The 22,711-nt window shown below is 40.1% G+C and overlaps 1 protein-coding gene across 5 annotated transcripts in view; it reads right to left on the bottom strand.

Annotated features, from left to right (window-relative positions):
- Positions 1-22,711, bottom strand: part of TBC1D4 (TBC1 domain family member 4) — a 121,520-nt gene that overhangs the window by 23,279 nt on the left and 75,530 nt on the right. For 3 of the 5 annotated variants that reach the window (XM_014966004.1, XM_014966005.1, XM_014966008.1), the window contains exons 4-11: positions 19,601-19,705; positions 16,897-17,029; positions 14,913-15,004; positions 14,016-14,126; positions 13,228-13,347; positions 7,654-7,728; positions 6,422-6,648; positions 4,468-4,617 (exon numbers count right to left, since the gene is read on the bottom strand). In XM_014966004.1, the coding sequence (XP_014821490.1) occupies positions 4,468-4,617; positions 6,422-6,648; positions 7,654-7,728; positions 13,228-13,347; positions 14,016-14,126; positions 14,913-15,004; positions 16,897-17,029; positions 19,601-19,705 (1,013 nt within the window). The remainder of the gene's footprint in view (positions 1-4,467; positions 4,618-6,421; positions 6,649-7,653; positions 7,729-13,227; positions 13,348-14,015; positions 14,127-14,912; positions 15,005-16,896; positions 17,030-19,600; positions 19,706-22,711) is intronic. The other 2 variants (XM_014966006.1, XM_014966007.1) reach the window with 1 other exon arrangement.

Genomic DNA, 22,711 nt, shown 5'->3' with positions numbered 1-22,711 from the left:
CATAAGGCTACTTAGACTGTGCTCCTGACCCAACACAGAAACCAAAACACATTCATCAGCTTGCATGCAATAAAAAATGAAAAGCTATAAATTCAAAATATAGTGCCTCAAATATTTCAGTCTGTACTTTTCATCCCTAAGCTGTTACAAGCCATAACCTAAGTACTCAAGAGTACAGAGTACTAACTATCTAAGCAGCCAGCCAAAAAACTTGTTCAGATTACAAACATGCTCATTGCTTGGTTTCAGTTACCCAAATCTCTTCCCAAAACTGTTCTTTAAAATGCTGCCAAAGCCTGATACTCAAAAAACCACAAAGCTACCCCATTTCTTGTGAACTCTTTATACAGTACTTACCTGAATTATTTTGCACTTGAGTCCATGCAAACCAACTGACTCGAGAATAAATACTGTTGCTGCTCATGCCAAGATTTGCATTTTTCCCCTGTTCACTTTCTTTTCAACTTCTCTTGATTGCCCTGAGTAGCAATTGAATCAACTTGACCTACTTTGCAATTTGGAGGCTGCGATGGTACAAAATCCTCCAGATCAAGCACAGAAAGGCAATATTTCAACTCCCAGGACTTAAACTGACAGAAGCCCATATGTAAGTCTAATACACGAAATATTCTTCCCCTCTGGGACAAAGTAAAAACAGTCCCAAGCAGTTAATACCTCTCTATTGGTTCTCACTGTTGTCATATATTTTTATTCTGAATAATTACTTTTTGCTATTTTGTTTAAAGAACATTCTCAAGTATTTTACTGCCTTCATGAGAAATGAAGCTGTCTTAAAAAAGTAATCTGTTCAAATTCAAGTGGTGATAAATCAGCTTGAATTATCCTTGCATAACAATGCAATGAACAGAGCCAGTACAGGCTAGTCAGACCTATGCTGAAGCTTGTACCATTTTTGAAAGTGCTGCTTTTATTTTTATATTAAAAAAACCAAACAGATTCCTCCAATAGCCTAGCTTTCATGAGTAACTGATGAATAAAAGCCACAAATCCCAGAAGTTACAGAAATGAAAGTTTAAAAACAGACTATGCCTTCAAATTCCTGTTTGTTTGCCTCTATGTTGGCAGCATTTTTTTTAATCCTTATGTGTGCTTGTGTTCAATATTAAACACTGCACAACACACTTGTCAAAAGTCAAGATTATTTCCACCCTAGAATTCTCTCTAGACTAATGAATTGACAATTCAGAAAAACATTCTGAAGGCACCTATTAACTGTGTTGATGCCCAACTTTACTATGCTGTTCATTCCTTAAAGCAGAAAACATACTGATGTTTTCCCTCTTCTACATAAAGCATCACAGTAGTGTTCATTAGGCTTAAACCCAAAAAGCCTCAGTCCCCCCAACAAACATTAGGAAAAAAGATATGTCTTTCACCATAATGAACTTAACTGAAGAATTTCTATTATTTTTTTTTTCTCCTGGCTTAGCTACCACCAAAACAGCCAAGAAGTCCACTGAGGCTTCCTTTTCAATGAAGGTCAAGACACTTTTAGGACATGATTCACGCTTTCTAAATGACAATGTTCCCTGTGACAGGCACAACTGGCTGTATTAGTGTTCAGGAAGGAAGATAAATAAATAGGCAAGACCAGTTCTGTAAATGTCAGAATATTAAAGGCAACCATATTAGGATGAAAGCAACTGTGCTGCAGAAACACCAACTTCTCTCCGTTGATTAGACGAGATGAAGATGCCTACAATCAGGTGGGAGCCTCTGTACACTGTATCTCCAACACCCTAATATCAATTTCTGAGTTGGTGACCATATGGCAAATGTGATGCAAACATGGATCAGAAACATCTTCTATATGGCCATACATTAACACATATATATAATAAGCAGAGCTGCTTTTTAACACCCAGCTCCCCAGGTGACCCTGGCTTGGTGTTATTTGCCTAAGCCCATCTGACTGCTACAAATCAAATATCTTTCTAAAATGAATTCTGACTGAAACTGGCTTGGCTTCTGCACATGGAAGTTCACCAGAACACCAAGAAAAGCTGCCGGTTGCATCCCATGTTATCTCAAAGCTACACGATACGGGAAGTCAGACTATAAAGTATTCTTCTCTAGTGCAACGTGGCTAGATTTCACTTCATGAATGTGTAGAGAGGAAAATGCATTGAATTTTTAATTTGGGTTCCTAACAGTTAAACAGCCTATAGTCTTCAGATTGTAAAGGACTGCCACACCGTGCTCAATTCCAACCTAACACACTCACATGAGATTCTTAAGAACACCTCACATTGAGCCTACTGGGATAGAAGATGGTCCTCTTTGTGAAAAATAGCCAAAGGGAAAAAAACCCACACACACCACAAATCAACAAATCAACCCACAAGAAAAAGCAACCTGGTCTACTGGAAGCTGTCCCTGCCTATGTCAGGGTCGTTGGAACTAGATGATCTTTATGGCCCTTTCCAACTCTAACTGTTCTATGATTCTATGAAAAACCACACGGTAAAAAACTTGAACTTCCTCTCATTCATGAACCTGATGGCACAACACACATTTGCAAGCTAAATCAGGGAAAGTTTAAAGAGTTTCCGCCACCATCAATTGGACAATACTTTTCATTCTCCATTAGCCAGTTCAAGGGACACTTTGATTACCTTATTCACTCTTTTCACATCAGCATTATTCATTCAGTACTTCTTTCTGACTATATTTGTTGTATTCACTTCATGAACCCAACTAGATGCCAATACCTCACCCTTGCTACTGCAATTTCCTTACAATGACAATTCAGGCCCAGTTGCTCCCAGCAAGATCAAGCTAATGAGATCCCATTTTCACAAGAATTTTTGAACAAATCCAAGATCAAATGGTATCAGAAACCTGTACACAATAAAATCTAAGTATAAAGAGGGTAGTCTTCTGGGAATTACTACTAATTTGATGATCTCCCCACCTTACAGTTCAAAACTCCATTATAAGGAAATGCAGTATCTTGACTACCGTTCATAATCTATTCCAGAAAGGGTAATATGTCAGAAACTTCAGCTTGGAATTAGCTGGGATTAAAGTACAGTTTTAGTACAATACTCAACACCTGCATTCCCCAAATCCAGAAAGTAGGTTTAATTGAATCCAGCTGCCTGTACAAACTGACCTGGGCGTTGGTTCAGCTTGGACCAAGTCCGCTAACTGAAGGGAACACAGAAAGAAAGTTGGACTGGAACCCAAATAAGAGGTTGTCTGCAAGAAACAGGTTATTTTTTTGCCATTTCTCTGTGCACTCTGGCGTGCATTCATCATTTTTTTTAATAATTCACCTGTTACTAAGCCTAGAGTTACTGCAGTGTAGTAGGAAATGGAAAATCCAGGCATCTAATTCACTTATGTAGTAACTATTACTGAACACGAAGCTTAGAACAGGTGATATTAAAAGCCTACTTCTACCTTTAATGGTTTCTTCCAACCCAAACTATTCAGTGATTCTAAACTGTACTCCACAAGGTGAAAAAATTTCTAAAAGGCTCCACTAAAACCTTCTACAACCATCTCACGTAACTGAAATCCCCATGCAGTAGAGTCCTAACACACCCAGAATCTCATCAACACTTATTTTAGGTAAGAATGCAATCTACTGTTATTTTTCCAGGGAGAAACAGTCACAAAAGCACCTTCTACAACTCCACAGGTTTCTGTTGAGAATGACTAGGGGAAAGCCACACTCGGAGATGAAGAGTACCAGAAACCTAAGCATAGTTCAGTGAACAAGACGGAGAAAGGAGAAAGGAGTTGTCATCAATGGAAGAGAAATAAAAAGCCAGAAACTGGCAAAAAGCACCATGAAGTTCAAAACTATGGCTTCACCTTATTCACTACAGGCCTACTTCAGAAAAATAACCCATATGCCGTTTTCTCAAGCATCCTTTTACAATAAAAGGAGTTCCATTCAGACACTCAGTCTTTCACACTGATGTCAGAAAGCTCTTCTTGTGCCTTTGCTTCTTCCCCACTCCTCTGCAATTGGAAGTTATTTGCCGACTCTCTCTAAACATCACCCAACTAACTTGGCATTTCCCCTCCCTCATGCACAGGCATCCCATGTTAGTACTGTACACTCTTCACATTGCTCTTTTCTTATTTTCTCATGCCAATGATCACAGCAACACATGCTGGTTTGCATTCAGCGGAGAAAGCATTAATGTGGCGTGACACTGCTAAAAACCATTGCATTTCAAGTGACAAACCAATGCAGCAGATTTGCAACGCCGCAACAGAAATGGGTCACAGCTACTGGATGTCAGCCTTTATTTTTAACAGGCTTTTTTGGACAAAAAGCCTATTCGCCCATTTGCATCAAGTACTTAGGAAGTCTGTTAGAAATGCAGGAGCACAAGGCAGAGTGAGAGATCCCCATATGGTGCACTGCACTGGGAATCCTGTTGCTAAACTGTTGGCACTGAAGAACTAGGCAGAAGACAATGCTCTCACCTCTTGGAGAGGTCACCTTCCGAGTGGTGGAGCAACCTTCCTGAGCCCTGGTAAAAGCTTTTCAGGAAAGAAGGGGCAGAGACAGAGGAGGGGAGACCAGGTGACACAGATTCACTCTCATTGAGAGTGCGCCGAACCTCTAGAATAGGGCTGTGCAGGCAACAAGAGAACATTAGCAGGTGGGGCACAAAAACAAAACGTACAGACTAAAGATACTGATCAGGTACCTCATCTTGGCTTACAATTATTTGGTTTCCCAGAAGACAGAATGTACCAAGTGCACTACTGGGGCAGTTTCCCTGATGATACTGATCAGCTGTTACAGCTGATTTCTTTTAAGAAACATGTCATTGCAGAACAGGCAGACCACCTTATTTCTTTAGCCTCGTGTATTCTCAAAGCAAATTCAGAAAAAGAATCTCCGAAACATTCAGAAAATATTCTTAGAAACCTGGTTCCAACAACATGAACTGCCTTGTTTCTTCCCTTCAGTTTTCTGTTACTCTTGTAAGTAAGATGTATTGCTAGAACACATTAGAAAATAGAGATTATTTAAATAAAATATTTTTGGATAAATTTTTGTGAAGTGTTAAAATCAAGAGAGACAATCCTGCTACACAGTTAAACGTTACTTAATAATAGTAACAAGAGTCAGGGGGACATAAAAATTAATTCAATTTCTTTTACTTAACATTTTTGATTAATTTTTAGGAAAGGAGAGAAGGAAAAATCCCAGCCTAGAACCAAGTTGTTACAAAGTGTTTTGACTGAAAAATCTGCTGATGATGCCATTTAATCAGCGACTTCTTAAAAGTTATCTCAAAGAAGTGAAGTCAGCAAGTCCTTCAGTTTGAACTGTCAGGGTTTCCTGTTTGTATATAACATGATCAGTGGGAAAAAAAAAATAACCAAAGTTTATCTCAGTAAAAAACACATTATTTATCTCTTCAGAAACACAATGTAACAAAGCTATTTCAAGGCTAATTTCTTACCCTTCACCCCCATCCGTCCTCTTAAAAGAATAAACTTTTTTGGCTTTCTCTACAAGCTGGTGCGGCATTCACACTGATCTAGACATCAAATGGGTGAGAAACTATTATTTAAAGCCATTTTTAGAAAAAGGTCACAAAAAGCATAATTGCAGCCAAGCATTGAAACAGACAAAAAGTTACGAGAAAGTGCTCCTCTGACAGAAAAAGAATCAGCTCATCTAGGCCTGAATCTTGAAAAATTTTTGGAGTTTGCACCATCAGTTACTGCAAATTCTGAGGATGGAGGCAGAGAAAGTGCAACCAAAAAGGCCCACAATGAGCTGTGGGGACCTCTTCTGACTGAGTGAGGAACTCCTGAAGGAACAGTGTTCCACACGTTAATAGCTGGAGAGTCTCCAGAAAGGAAGGGGAAAGAAGCTACAGAGGGAAGCTCTGGAGAAAGGCAAACAGAGAAAACGCATACCTCACAGTTCAGTGGAGGTGTTTAATCCCTAAGTCCTTTTGTGAGATTCCTCACCAGTTTTAATTATGGATATACTCTCTGGGAGCTTAGCTAACACGCTGACTGACACTTGAAGCTGTTAGTGCTTTTTTCATCCCGGCATAAAACCGTCAGGCTATTATCTCTGCAGTTCAAAGCAGTGAGGACCTCTTCTCCAAAGGGCCTGAATATGAACACTGCCGAAAAGGCTCAGCTCGGAGGTGACAAAAAAATAAACAGATTGGCACCGGCATCCAGCCTGATGACCAATTCACTAGACTGATGCTTCCCCTGAATCACTAATTCAGGGAATAGCGAGTTATCGCAAAGCACCGAACTACCGAGAAGTGGGAGAAGACAGGCTGAAAATCAATAAATAAAACTCAGAGCAGCGCAGAAACAGCTTCCATAAGGAGGAACGTGGGGCAAGGCTCAGTGTATTGAAATCACAGCAGAGAGCGGGCGCGTGGCCCTGACTCACCTTGCCGTCTCGACGCAGCTCTGCCGCAGCAGCGGGGAGCGGACGCTTTGGGACCTGCCGTTCTGGAAGGTGATCCTCCGCCTGGCGCTGGAAGGGGGGTGGCTGAAGGTGTGCGCGCGTCTCCTGAACTGGGGGGAGTCCGAATCTTCCTCGGGAAAGGGCTGCCAGGCCGAGGACACGGGGGAGGCCGGAGGAGTAGCTGGCGGGGAATCGCCCGGCGACGCGTCCTGAAAGGAAGTGCTGGCGGAGTGAGGCCTGCCCTTCTGCGCCCCGCCACAGCTCTCGCCTAACCCCACGGGCCCTGCACCGCATCGGGGCACCAAAGCCTCTCCCCCTTCTCGGTCACGGCCTATTGTATGCTAATTATCGCCCAAACCAGACATCCTTTGGGAACTTACTCCCAACCAGCGGCGCCCTTCTTTAAAAAAAGAAAAAGAAAGAGGAGGGAGGAATAAAAATACATATATACGATGCAGACAACGTGCCGATTACTCTAGGCATCCTCTCACAGGGACTGGCATTCCAGCTACCGAACTTCTGGCTCTTTCAGGAAAAAACAGGAATTGAAAAGACTAGGGAAACTGCTTTTAGCTGGTTTCCTCGACATATCGCGAGCATACTTCCTGTACCGTCATAGCGGTATCCTGGAAGAGAGGCTGTTATTACACAGCCAGTTTATGGGTAACCGTAGCAGGAAAACCATAACAGAATCTTCACCTCCTGGGAAAACCAGCCACCAATCCTCACGTGAGGCAAAACATCAAAAACAGGAAATCAAAAGAAAGTGAACAGAGTTCCGCTCGCTCGTACCCCATTACAGCATCCCCAACAGCTGGTTTTAGGTCAAAAACTCTTACTTCCCTAAAGCAACTATTAATTACAGAAAGGATTCTTCACCTTCAGAGCACTTCCTTTTGTTGAGATATGACCTTTTTTAATTACTTCAGCAAAACAAGGCAGAAGCTGACCAGAAATTCCCTGCTTTTTGTAAAAGCAAGGGAAATGTAGAAAAAAAAAAAAAAAAAAAAAAGACTGGCAACAGATTAAAGCTGAAGCGTCAAATCAACGTACGTGCCAGCTTTCTCATACCCTCCACCTCCCAGTGGAAATTTGAGTTTTATAAATTGATGTGCTTTGTGCTACTTCCTTAAAAGTAAAGCAGAGTGCCATATTTACGCTTCATTAACACCCATGCACAAAACATGCCAATTTTAACTAAGCTCCTTACGTACTTTGTCAGAAGCGAGGCTGTTGCAGCGCTCAAAGCTGTCCACGCTTCCCAGGCGGCCTCGCATCCTGTTGGCTCCCTACAAGGAAAAAAAAAAAAAAAAATTAATCTGGTCTTTCTCTTCTTTTTCTGAATGTTAAGCAAAGATGGCAACAGCTGTGCAGGTGAACACAGGACAGTTCAGGCACGTGACACAGGTTTTACAAGCAGTGACGCCGCTAGCTGGCAAAACTCTGTCTTCTCACCCTTGCTCCCAAGAGTTTTAAACCTGCAGCTCCACTGCATGAAGCAAATGAGTATTTCTTGATCCTTCTGAGGCAAAATAGCTGACTTGGCTTAAACAGTCGAGTTCTAAAAGCTCCAGACTTCAGTACCGTGCATGCACTGCAGCTAATGGATGCATTTGACGTACTATGATCTAAACAGAAAATTTACTCTATTTCTAAACATTTCAGACTAATTACTTCCACCACGGCAAAAGTAATGAAAGCACTAAAACTGAGAAAAAACACACTCTGGCTGTAAAATCCAGCCAAATAGCACTAGATACAAATAAGCCTTTTCAATTATGATGTAGATAACCCTGAGGGAAATTTGTTAGAAATTAGTTAGCAGATCCTTGACAAAATTGTTATCTTATCTTGTTTTGCTGGAAGAGGTGACAGAGCTTCAATACTATCGACTACCCTCCACTCCTAACTAACTCCCATGAAACATAGGTGATGTCTGCTGTTGGACACTCCCAAGTTGCTTTCAGTATTTTATTAGGGGAAAAATAGTCTAGGTTTTAGGAAAACTCGAGGTAGAGCTCCTCTCAGTATGCTTGCAACTACAGGGGAATTGATATCATTATCGTCAGTATTTATTTAGCCTACTTTTTCCTGGTAAGATTTATTTTCAAGACCTAGAGTGCCCTTTAAGTACATTATCCCATTTAAGCTCATTACCAATGAATACTCTGCCTGAAGCATCTCTTCAGTGACCCTCACAATGAAACAAGAGCAAAGGATAACTTGGAAGTTTCTCACTAGCTTTAAAAACACACTTTTGGCACTGTAAGAAGGGCTTTTTGGTTCAGAAGAAACAACAACAGAAGAGGTTAGCACAGCAAGGGCTGGAAGAAATCTGTTCATAAGGTCAAACAGAGGTTATATTTATTTTGCTGAGGTACCTCATTAGGAAGCCACAGCCTGTTTTCAGTTCAAACCCCACAAAAATAAGATCAGTCCAGCAAAACAAACAAGTGAAAAAGTGACATTCCTCTGGGAGTAAGGGAAGCCAGAGCACAGAACCCAGCCTGTTTCCCTATGGAGAGTACTGAGCAGCTACTCCTTCAAGTAGCTTAACATGTCACTTGATGCTATTTATCTAGCTAAGAAGCCATCCACTTAAAGTGTTCCTAGATATCTGGTTACTACTTACTTATTTCTAATTTTGCTAAGATTGAAGCTGCGTAAGTCTCTCCCCTATATATACTAACTTTTACTTTTTACTTAATCTTTTTATCTACAGAAAGATGCTGAATACTGATTTATTTATTTTTTTTAATTATTTCTCTCCTGGTCTCCTTGTTACTAAATACACTTTACAAAAAAGATGGTAAGTCATGCAATAATTAGCATTCCATTATATCAATAGATGATATATGATTTGCAGCTGGCTTGAAAAAAAAAAAAAAAAAATTAATCTGGTCTTTCTCTTCTTTTTCTGAATGTTAAGCAAAGATGGCAACAGCTGTGCAGGTGAACACAGGACAGTTCAGGCACGTGACACAGGTTTTACAAGCAGTGACGCCGCTAGCTGGCAAAACTCTGTCTTCTCACCCTTGCTCCCAAGAGTTTTAAACCTGCAGCTCCACTGCATGAAGCAAATGAGTATTTCTTGATCCTTCTGAGGCAAAATAGCTGACTTGGCTTAAACAGTCGAGTTCTAAAAGCTCCAGACTTCAGTACCGTGCATGCACTGCAGCTAATGGATGCATTTGACGTACTATGATCTAAACAGAAAATTTACTCTATTTCTAAACATTTCAGACTAATTACTTCCACCACGGCAAAAGTAATGAAAGCACTAAAACTGAGAAAAAACACACTCTGGCTGTAAAATCCAGCCAAATAGCACTAGATACAAATAAGCCTTTTCAATTATGATGTAGATAACCCTGAGGGAAATTTGTTAGAAATTAGTTAGCAGATCCTTGACAAAATTGTTATCTTATCTTGTTTTGCTGGAAGAGGTGACAGAGCTTCAATACTATCGACTACCCTCCACTCCTAACTAACTCCCATGAAACATAGGTGATGTCTGCTGTTGGACACTCCCAAGTTGCTTTCAGTATTTTATTAGGGGAAAAATAGTCTAGGTTTTAGGAAAACTCGAGGTAGAGCTCCTCTCAGTATGCTTGCAACTACAGGGGAATTGATATCATTATCGTCAGTATTTATTTAGCCTACTTTTTCCTGGTAAGATTTATTTTCAAGACCTAGAGTGCCCTTTAAGTACATTATCCCATTTAAGCTCATTACCAATGAATACTCTGCCTGAAGCATCTCTTCAGTGACCCTCACAATGAAACAAGAGCAAAGGATAACTTGGAAGTTTCTCACTAGCTTTAAAAACACACTTTTGGCACTGTAAGAAGGGCTTTTTGGTTCAGAAGAAACAACAACAGAAGAGGTTAGCACAGCAAGGGCTGGAAGAAATCTGTTCATAAGGTCAAACAGAGGTTATATTTATTTTGCTGAGGTACCTCATTAGGAAGCCACAGCCTGTTTTCAGTTCAAACCCCACAAAAATAAGATCAGTCCAGCAAAACAAACAAGTGAAAAAGTGACATTCCTCTGGGAGTAAGGGAAGCCAGAGCACAGAACCCAGCCTGTTTCCCTATGGAGAGTACTGAGCAGCTACTCCTTCAAGTAGCTTAACATGTCACTTGATGCTATTTATCTAGCTAAGAAGCCATCCACTTAAAGTGTTCCTAGATATCTGGTTACTACTTACTTATTTCTAATTTTGCTAAGATTGAAGCTGCGTAAGTCTCTCCCCTATATATACTAACTTTTACTTTTTACTTAATCTTTTTATCTACAGAAAGATGCTGAATACTGATTTATTTATTTTTTTTAATTATTTCTCTCCTGGTCTCCTTGTTACTAAATACACTTTACAAAAAAGATGGTAAGTCATGCAATAATTAGCATTCCATTATATCAATAGATGATATATGATTTGCAGCTGGCTTAAGGAGGGGAAAAAGCACCTTTGGTGCCTAAATACCTTTAAGAATTAGCCATGACCCCTTATGCTTGTTGTTACAGCCTGATGAAGAATAAGACCTATTGAAACAGACATTGTATAACACACACATGCACGTAACACACAGTGTATGTGCGCAGAGACACTCAGCTTATATTCTTGCTTTAACCACATAGTTAGTGGTTGAGCAGCACTGTACATGATTTTTCTCAGCCTTGAATTGTGTAACCTTTAAACGGGTCTGCAAGGATGAACCCCTATGTGTATCGTGACTCACTACAACACGCTGCTGTTCCTGACCTCTTGCAGTTTCAAGTTAAAGATAAGACAACCTTCCTCACAACAGTAAGTCCACTTCATAGAGCACTTAAAATGGCCCTAATCCAGACTTGGGTGTCCACTTCTCTTGAACTCAGTCATGGACTGTGTAGATCCTTACACTATAACATGAAGCATGTCACAGCGGCCCTGGTGAGAAGGAACATTCTATATAAGCAACAACAATATGTAAGCAATTTCCCTTCAGAGACCCTTCAACTTAAGAAGTGCATCTCATCTAAATCCTTGTTCCTTGACATGATCAGAGTGCTGCTATGTCCGTATAAGGCAGGGCTGCTTCACTGTGTTATTCCCAGTGGTGCAGGCCTGTTCCACAACCACCGCAAGGTTAGTGACCCACTGTCACAGCTAAATCACTTTCCAGTCACATGTGCTTTAGATGTGGAAAAGAAATCGGACTCAGCGCAGGCATGACTGTAGCTGTCACCATTTGATGGTATTCCAGAACGCTGAAATTATCCAGATCTTCTGACTGTCACTGCTCTCTTTCGTGCTCACTCGCTCTCTTCAGGCCAAGTCCCCAGTGTATAAAACTTGCTGAACAACATAGGCCAGATTTGACCAGGAGAGTTTTAATGTTAGCTTCAGTCCTAGGCAAAATTCACGTCTACACTGAAGTACAAACAGTTCTAAGGATCCTTCTCAGCAAATAATATTTTGCCTCCTTTATAGGCACCATCTGTGGCATAAAATGTTTGCAGGTTACTTTATGACATACCCACATAAGCTGCAGGACAAGCACAACTTAGGCCTTGATTTAGCGTGGTACTTTTAAAATTACTAGCAGAAGGATCTTAATTTCACTACTCTTATATTTAGACCTTGCCTTCCAGTATTCATAGAATCACAGACTGGTTTGGGTTGGAAGGGACCTTAAAAATCATGAAGTTCCACCCCCCCTGCCACAGGCAGGGACACCAGGTTGCTCAAAGCCCCATTCAGCCTGGCCTTGAACACCTCCAGGGATGGGGCACCCACAGCTTCTCTGGGCAACCTGTTCCAGTGTCTCAGCACCCTCACAGGGAAGAATTTCTTTCTGATATCTAATCTAAATCTCCCCTCTTTCAGTTTAAAACCATTTAAACCTCATCCTATCGCTCCACTCCCTGATTAGAGAGTCCCTCCCCATCTCTCCTGTAGCCCCCCTTCAGATATTGAAAGGTCGCTATAAGGTCTCCTCAGAGCCTTCCCCAGGCTGAAGCATCACACGTTCTCTGTAACAACACACTGGATCCCAGGCACCCAGCCTTCTTCAGTTACTCTTCTATATGCTGCTTCTCTGCTTTCAGGACTCTCCCTTCTGAGCAGGGGACACTAAGCAATACTTGCATCTCAGACCTCTTTAAAAGGCTATTTAGTATAAGAGAGTTCCAGTAATTATTTGCAATTCAACATCATACCTAGCTAGCAATACTGAAATGAAGAACAACTCACTTTAAAAACAAACAAACAAACAAACAACTATTGCTTTTTTTTTCCCCTGCAAAAGGACAACTTAGTTACTACTTTCTAAAGATTCTGAGTGACCAATATAAGTAATTTTAGCTATGAGAGGCAAGACATTACTTCTCAGAACAGAAAGATTTCCAGTTTATGCAGACATATGTAGTCACACTTGCGAAAAAAAAGCTAACATATCTCTTCATGGGATCATCCTGACTTTTTTTTTTTATTCTGAAGCAACACATCTGATAATGCTCAACTCACCCACCATCTACAATGAACTTTCATTGCTCAGAAAAAGTTGCCTCTGTTTGTGTGGCCTTACCATGGACTTCCCTCTGTATGTGTGGCCTTACCATAAACTTTCTAGCACAGTTAAGTCACAATCAACCCAGCTATAACCCTCAGATTTCACAATAGGGTTATCGCTTCATTAAGTATTTAATGAAGGCCAAAAAACAGCAAAGAAAAAAAAAATCTGATAGGTCTTTACTGTCAAGGATATATGGGAGAGCTGCTGACAATGAGTTGTTAATCTTACCCTTGAGAAGATATTTTCCAGAGAGCTAGTCAAGGATTTCTTTGCCTTGTTTTTCAGAATGTCAAGTTTAAACCTGCCACCAGTGGTGGTGCTTTCCGGAATCGCACTGTTAGAAACGGTCTGGTGAAATAAGCAAAGACACAATTCAGCTTTGGCAACTCTTTTTGCAATTGCAGACCTCCAAAGATTAGGGCTGAACCAAGTCTCAAACAACATACCCCTGGCCTTTAAAACAAAACAAAACAAAACAAAACAAACCCAAAACCAAACCAAAAAACAACCCATAAACAAAACCAAAACAAAAACCCCCGCAGCCCCCAAAAAAACAACCCCCCTCACAGTTAAAGGCACATTCTATCCCTAAAGACTATTTTGTAAAAGCTTATCAATTTAACAATACTGTTACCCATTCCTTTGCTAGGTAAATTTGTAGTTTAAACTAAAAAGCCATCTTCATCTCTATTCCCCCTAGAAGTGACTGTTTGGGAGTGGGGATCAGGGAGGAAGGAGAAGGACTGAAGAGGTAACCTCCCACTGTAAAGAAATCTAGACCTAAAAATAATTGGTTGCCTTTCGTCCCTGCCTCCCTGCCCCACAAACTCAAAAAAATCCCCAAGGACGCCACTGTAAAACAATTCAAATTACTTCTCTTTCACAGTCCTCTCTTAATTACAATACCCAGCTTCAGCTACCCCTTGATGAACTCTAGCAGCAGCCCTGCTAGTATTCAAGGCTGTATTTGAATAAGGTGGGAGGAAGAAGAGGAATAATACAAAAATAAGCCTTACCGATGGTGCTTCACCAATATGAACATGTGTTTTCTGCTTAGTTTCACAAAGTTGGCGTAGATGTAAGATCACAAGTTCATTTTCTTCCTGGTCATTGTCAGGCTTCATTTTCTGTCAGTAATGGTGAAGAAAAGGAAAAAGTGGTCTTTCAAGTCATGATTTGCTTATTTTCCCTTCTGTATGTGTGTATTCTTTGAAGTTAATATATTGATACGCCAGATGCCAGAGTGCACTATTAGTGTATCAAATTGCACTGCTTTTTGTGTGCCTCCATGCTTCTGAGCAAAACAGACCAGAGTTTTCCATATGGAGAGTGTTACAGGCTGTGGAGGAGACACATTTTGTTTCCTCAGGTTGTCTGCCATTGTATAGCCTTGTAAATGGAACAAGGAACCCACAAAAACCAAACAAGCATTCCCTTCTTCAGGCAGCTAGAGTGGAGCACAGCCTTTGGAGGCCTAAAATACTGTATACTTCATCCACTTGAGTACACTTGCTTGCACCTCTTGCCACAGAATAAGTCAAAAGAGAGCTTCTGCAAATCCCAACCACCTCCAATGCCTGCATCTCTCACCTGCTTTCAACTCATTCCCACATCGCTTTCAAGTAGGGAAGTGCATTTACAGATGAAGAACTAAGCTCAGAAAAAAAATATATAAAAATACTCTGGGTATGAACACAGAACATCTCAACGGACCTGGGAACCAAAAACTTTTCTGACCACAGTGTATCACACATGAGGTTGGAACATGCTATTTCAGTGTGATGCTTGGTGGAACAATAATAAATTCTAGATTTATTACATAACAAAACAAACATAATCAAAATAAAAAAAAATGTCTAGTCCATTTTATCATGGTCTTTTCAAATTTGAGACAACAGCATCTAACATATTACCTGAACGCGTTCAAAAATGTCTGCTTGCTCATTGTCAGTTAATGACGACAGATGCCTCTGAATCACAAGTTTGGCTCTTGGTGGATAGAGTCCTGAGAACAGAAAGGAACATTAAAGCTTCTAGATTCTCAAAAACCTTTGAAAAAAAGATAATAGAAGATATGAACCTGCTTTTGAGTTTACACAACTATCATACATTAAACTTGTATATTTGTAATACACATGATACAAAACACTTCAGGTTTTGCTGAACCACATGGTTTTGTCTCCTTTCTTTAGCAATAAAACCAGAACTAGCAGCAGCCAACTATCTGGCTCCTGAGGAAAAGGCTGTGCTCCCTACCCTAGTGGTGTCTTCTGTCCTAGTACCAAGAGATCACTAAGATGGAAGCCTGACAACTGCACAGGAGAGGAAGAAGAGTGGAACAGATCAGGGATGCAACTGGAAAGATACTCAATGCATAAGATACTCAGAAGTTTTCAGATGTGTTTAATTGAAAAGCTTAGATGCGTTTCTACACAAGGAAAGGGCAGGGTATAGGCCATACCAGAGAACTGAAGACGCTTCTAAAAGAAAGAGCAGCATAAAGGCTGTAAGAATAAAGGAAAAAAATTCCAATGTTTGATAAAGTGTATATTTCCTCAGAAAGCTTATATCAGGAAGCTGCAAAAACTGTGGGGAAAACAACCCTCCCCCCCAATCCAGATGAAGATAAGGTTTTTTCCATCCAAGGCAGAAATCGTTCATAGAGAACTGCAATCAGAACCGATCAAGATTTTCCAAAGTCATGAAGCCCTGGGGGATTTCATTATAATAAACTTCTAGATTCTAAACAAAGCAGATAGATAAAAAGAAAGTGACACTAAAATAAATCTTTCAGCCACTAAGAACAAAGTTTATGAAACTACTATTATGGTACTCATTACCCTAGAAGAGATTTTATTTTGATACTGGATACTTATCCCAGGCTTGCAAGTACCTGTATTCAAGGTACTCCCACTGTCTTATACAGCAGCCTCTATAGTTTTTAATTGACAGAAGACTTTCCCAGTTAAGCTTTATCACTTCTGATTATCTGTTGTAAACCCAGAAAATACCAGTCACAATCCAACAGAATTTCACTCCACGAAGATCTTATAATTTGCTTTTCATCCACCAGAGGGAGGCAAGTAGCAATAGTGACTTTTAATCAATGGGAGAACTGGCAATTATCAACACCACCATTACCAGAAGATAACAAGACTAGTGGTAATATATTTGGGGTTTTGGCATACAACAAGGAGACATAGTGGAATGACTACAAAAATAGAATCCTGCTACTATAACTGTTCTTTTAAAAACTCTATCGTGTAAGATTTTTTGCACATGTTCTGGCATACGCCACTTCCAGAGAAACTTCAAAGCTTTGTGTATTCATATTTGAAGCCAGGTAGTTGCCTTAGCTTTCTGCATTAGATATTAATCTCCTAACTTCATCATTTATTTCCCATAATAGAACAAGGTTTTGAAGTGTGTAAGAGAATAAATGCAAAGAAGGAAAAAAATAATCCCACAAGGAAAAAACATGAGAAAGCAAGCCCCTTTTTGATCACAACTGCCTTTTTACGACCCATTTTGCCAGCACGTATCTTCAGGGGGAAAAAAAGAAAAGAAAAAAAGAAAAAAAAAAGAAAAAAAGAGACAGAAGATAAACTGGTGGGTTTTTCTGCTCTGCTTAACATTTAAGAGAGGCACGACAATGACAGAGTATGTATTTATAACACAAGCTATACTATGTTCAGTTGCAATATCATTACTGCTGTCACCTACATGATTACAGAGTGCAAAGTGATGGTAAGAACTGCTGATTGAGATACTTTTCCCTCTGTTCTTTCACTGTTTAAGTTCAAAGCGCATGATTGACATAATTAAAATTAACACATACAGTAAAATTATACTAGAATAATCAGAAAAATACAATTAGAAAATAAACTCAGCTGCTACCTTCAATTCTCTCACAGAGTTTGTGCAATGAATGCATAGGGCAGGCCTCACACAGTTTAATCTGCGTCTTGGCATTCTGCAGAGCTGCAGCCGTGCTAAAGGCTTGTTTCAGGGTAAGCATTACCTCATCAACCTAAAGGGGAAGGAGGCAAAAGACAGTATATAAACAAAAATTCAGGCCATGTACATCAAATCAAATTTATAAATCACACCACAGACAGGTGTTTTACAATTAAAAAAAAATCCTGTTTGCTGTCTTCTAAAGAGATCAAGGTTGTATTCCCAGCTTTTCTGCCTTTTTTGTGGATGCTCACCGTCTTCGAGCTGTTGTTACTTCAGAGAGTGTAATTTTGAGTATCTAACTGCAACTACTCAAAGCCCTACTGGGCAGACAGCCGCTGTTTTAAGAAGCCGCAAGTGGGAATTTTTGGCTGGAATATATGCTGGCTAAATGAAAAGCATTAATTTCCTTTTCTTTAGCTTCAGGTTTCTCCTGTAAACTGCACACGCTCCCCATCAACGGTTTTCCTCCCACTGCTGTACCATTTTAGAACAAAACCCCACACAGACCCATCCTGCTGGAAGACAGAAGCTTCCCACAGCAGCTCACTTCTCCCCAGGCTACTAGACTGGCTACCAGCTTCATTACAACCACCAACTTATCTTTCAATACCACCAGCCAGCCTTGAGGTCTGCCCTGATCTTTCCCCTGCTCCCATCACAAATACAGCAGTGCTACATTCTCACACACCAGCACTGTAAAAGCTCAACTTTTGTCTAAGAAAGGTTAAGGTGACAGCATTTCTTCACACTAATTCCAATATACTCCCGGATCTTATATACGAAGCACCTGGAGTTTGCCTGTCTGTATTTTATGGGAATACAATGCTTATTAAGAAGCTTGAATCTTGGCATCAGCATGGAAAGGAGGAGGCAACAGCTTGACGACAATCTGAGAAAAGAAATCAGTATTCTGCTTCAGAATCATGTTCTTGCTCTTACCTGTTGCTTTTTTTATAAGCGGGAAGAAAAAAAGCTGTAATGTTGGAGACCAAAATCATGCAGTCTAACATTAGAAACATACAGACTTTATTAAGGGTCTGTCACTTGAAAAAAGAAACAGACAAAAACAGAAAAAAAAAGGGGGGGGAAAAGGGCCTCTGAATGGGAAAACTTGAATTAGTTTGTGTCCCAATATGTTTGGGACCCACAGTTTTAGCCACTACCAGTAATTTCTGAGCGCTCTCTCTTCTTAGCAATAAAGCAGGGCCTTGAACAGCAAACATCTATCTTGCAACACAGACTGGTAATTTTTTAAAATTGGCAATGATGCTTCCCAAATGGAAGATCCACAGAACAGCACTAAGCATATGGATTATGACTACACTAAAATGACGAGAACTGAATGTCGCACAGAATGTAGCTAGGTTTGGAGCAATTATACAGAAGAGTACCAACACAGCCTGCCTGGCAGCACAGGATCCAGAAGGCATGAGGTTGTACAGCTAGCTCTGCCCTGCCACACACAAACCGTCACCGAGGTCCAAGTGATTGCATCTGAAAGTAGCTCAGGAACGTTAATTTCATATTGCAATGTGGGCATACTCACACCTATCAGGACCAGAACGCGTAAAGAGGTTCATAAATAAGTGGCTACTTTATACATCACATTTTAAGTCTTTGAATTCTGCATGGTCAGATTTATCAACAGGTCAGATTTAACATTTTGTTACTATAAAGGTTGAACTGATTTCATAACAAGCTCCTATTCTGATAAAATTGCAGCCTCAGCTACCGTTGTATACCTAGGACTGTTGGCTGCTTGAAGTTTTATTGACATAAATCTATTCACTCTCAAGATAGTCAATGGATTAACAAATTACATTTTCAGTAGCTAGTGATTTTTAAGGTTAGCTGAGAAGGAGTTAGCAGCTGTCAGCACAGCCATCAGGAACAAACATGCTTCAGAACAGGAATCAACTTCTTTTAAAAGTGTCAGAGCTTTAAAATAAAAATGTAGCCAAAATTATTTCCTGTATACATCTCATATTATTAAGCTACCTGTATCAGCTAAATCACTGGCTCCTGGAACTTCAGTTGATTGACACATACTTTAGCAAACGTCCAATGGACTTTTTATAGTTACACACATCCACACATAGTATGTTTTTCTTCTTCTCTGATCAGACGCTGCTATTTTCTTCTCCTGATGAGCAAAAGAGACTACAGGGAAAATGCTAAAAAGTCACATGCAGACTAAATACACATGCAGGATCAGGCCAACAGTTCAAACCCTGCCCTGAAAACTATGTTCGGGTTTTATCATCGGCTTTGTTTCTGATTCAATACATGTAGTTACATGTTTAATGGAGAACCAAGTGTCTCAACAATTAGAAATACAAGAGCTACCATTAAATATAGAGCCCAAATATGCTCAACAGTCTGCATGTATGAACTCATCCATCTGCATTTTTTCTATTTGCTATTGATACACGCACCAGCAGAGTACCAGGATATGGATGTATATGAACAGAATGTATGCACTTCCTATTGCATGTTTTCATATTCACGTATTGCGTCTCACACCTGAGAAGACGTGACCACTGAGGCCCAGCTGACACAGGAGAATAACAGACTCCCAGAGTTTAGGAAGTGCCTCAGACATACTTTGAGGGAAAGCTTAAGATCATAAATAAATACTCACCAAAGACTCATTTGCACACTGGAACACATAGCAGACATACTGGCTTATCCCAGGTTCAACAGATTCCCGGCATATGAAGCCAAAGTGATCAACGTGTTTTATACCCTAAAGAGTTTAAAAACAGCATCAGTGGACTATTTTATAAACAAGTTTAGTTTCCAAAGCGACCCTAAAAATAGTTACCAGACTCCAACACTTGCCAACACAAAAATCTGAGAAACTAAAAATGCATACTCCTAATGATCTATTTTACAACTATAATAGTTATGTTTTTAATTGCTTTTCATGTTTTAGCATTACATAAATCTCTTCACACGGTCAAAACAGAAGTTATGCAGAAATACACCTGGACTAGAATTTCTTCCATTAGGAAAAATGGATTTTCAGGGAAGTGAACAAGAGATTCCTATTTGGAATTGTCTCTGCAGTGAAAACTTGATGTAACGAGCGCACACTAAAACATGGGACTAGAGAAGTACCAAAGCAGCAACAAATCTTCGCTTTTCTGTAACATTAGTTTGGACTACACCAGAAAGAGCAGGGAATGAGTGGTGACATGCAGAATTCCAACCAAATTTTTACACAAATTCTTTGAGACTCAGTTACATACCAGAATTTTCAAGACTTACTACGCATTACTACTGATGTTTTCTTTCAAGATCCTAGTTTAACTGCCTGACAGGGAATGTTGCCTTGCTAAAAACAGCACAGAGAAGATCAAAGAGAGCTGCTTCCTAAGAAGCCCTATATTCCCAGTCTCAATTCATGGAACATGACTCACTATTGTTAAAGCTTTTGCCAATGTTTTGATCATCTGAGTATGGTAATAGTACATTTTCTCCAAAAGAAAGCCTAATCCCTCAAGTTCAAATATAACAGAAAGCAGAACTTGGTTGCTTGGATCCATCTCCAAAGAAAACACCTATATCAGAAAAGAGGGGAGGAAGAAGGCAAAACAACTTGCTTGACACTACAGAAAACATTCTAGACAAAATTGGTAATGCACTACGTGACAGACTGAACATATTGTCACTACACACTGTAGTTTTTCAAAACAAAATTCCAAGTTACATTTGTGCTACTTCAACAAAACTTAACAAAGGTGCAGAGGGCTTCTAAGATGGAACAAATGGCATTAGTTTACTACTACAACACTAATCCTGACTTAAATTAACCCATTTTCCTGTGACACACCAAGTCTTCGAAAGTATAAAATGAAAAAGAACAGATGTATGCACATATGCCGATCTATTTAACAGTGAAATGTTGCCCTCTGTTTCGCAAGTAAACCATATTTACCTAAGGTGGGTCAGTGAGATGTCAGTTCCCTCACTGCTGACAGTGCCTGAGCAAGTCTATTGCTGACTGGTTTCTCAGTCTCCACAAGAGAACATTTGTGGCGGAGATGGACGTGACACTTGTACCACTGGGGCGTAAATAGTACAGTATGTTCCTCAATTAACAGTACCTCCATCATATTTCTTTAAGAGGATGGCTGGACTTGTCATGCCAAAAGAGCAAAGCTGTTTGTTGTTCTGGGTTCCCTCAAGGTCAGCAAGGCTGCAACAAAAAAACTCCTACAGCTCTCTGACACCAGAGCTTAGGCAGGGGTTTATCATCAGTTGTATTTGCTGCTTTGACAATTATGTGGAGTGCAGATAATGAATTTAATGCAGCAGATCAACCATACTTAAGCTATAAAATAAAAATACCTCTGTTAGACCAGACTAAAAGAATCCAGAATGAAAGCTGAAGTGACCATCTCTTTTTCATCGTTTGTAAGCTTAGAAAAACTAACATTCCTAAGCTGCAGTCTCACAATACGCCGTAAATCATTGCCCTATAAATCCGCAACAGAGAAGCCCTGTGGCTAGCACTGAGTTCTTAAAAGAAGTACTGATGAGGTTTATGCAACCAAATTCTTAGTCTTGAACAAATTAATGTTTCATTTCTATTGAGCATAGAAAAATACCCCAACTTCTCTAAAGTAGCCGTTTTGCATTAAAAAACAAAACAAAACAAAAAACCTCACAGTATTGTTAGTGCCTGCTTGAGTTGTTCAAGCATGTGAAATAACAAAAGCCTTGCTCCAAATGAAAATGAAGAGGTGGAATGAAAAATTCCACCTCTGAAGCCCAACACAAAGCATTACCTAACACTATTTACTGTACACAGTTTATTTTACTGAAGGAAAGCTAGGCCTTGAAGGTCTGCCACGGTCTCACTGGTCTCCACCACGCTTCAAAGTCAGCTGAACAAAGGTCCCCGCTTAGGACTTGTGTTTGTCTGTTATCAGTATGTACAAGCAACCCAGGAGTCCAGTACGTGAAGTTGAAGTATCACTTTTATTCAACTCAGTAGGCCCATAAAGCAGAAGGCTCAAGCCACCTGCAAATTTTGCTTTCCATACCACTGCTTTAAGAATCTGTATTTATTACAAAGCTATTAATACATCACTGTTTGATTATACTGTCCCGTTCTAAATTTGCACTTGCCTTTTTGTTCTCTACCAAGAGTAATATGAATTGTAGTTGAACAGCAGAGTCGAATTAGGGGCCTGGACCTTTAGTTGGTAGCTCAAGGCTCCACTTGAGTTACAAGTACTGACCAGCTCCTAATTTGTATTAGCACTGGTAGCACAGTCATGCAAGAGCAGATTTGTTATTAGCATTAAAATGAAAGCACTTGGGGGTGAAATGCAGGTTTTAGGCCATACCAGGAAGTATATTTTAAACTAGAATAATAATGTTTAAGGAGGACTGAACAGATGCACACGCACGGCAAATGAAAGGAGGTAATAAAATAAGGCCTCAAAACAGAAAGTGCTGGAAGTAACAGATGCTGAACAGCAGCAAGATAGAAAGCTTAATCCCTTAGCACTGGCATTTAACTTTATAAGACACATTTATTTATTACTGGACATCGCTGGGTTCACCTATTGCCATATTCTCCAGAAGTAATGATGGAGGTGAACTGCTGTCTTCTGGAGGGCTGATGTGATGCTCTCCTCCTTTCACTCCAGAGGCTTTCAGGAGCTTAGCTGCTCAGAAACAGCACGCTCAGAGCATCCTAAATGGAGATTAAGCTACTTCCAAAGCTAGATCCAATGCT

This window comes from Calidris pugnax, unplaced genomic scaffold, assembly GCF_001431845.1.
Source record: "Calidris pugnax isolate Ruff unplaced genomic scaffold, ASM143184v1 scaffold20, whole genome shotgun sequence".
NCBI classification, from domain to species: Eukaryota; Metazoa; Chordata; class Aves; order Charadriiformes; family Scolopacidae; genus Calidris; species Calidris pugnax.
Note: the sequence above shows the minus strand (reverse complement) of the source record. Positions and strands in the feature narration are given on the sequence as shown.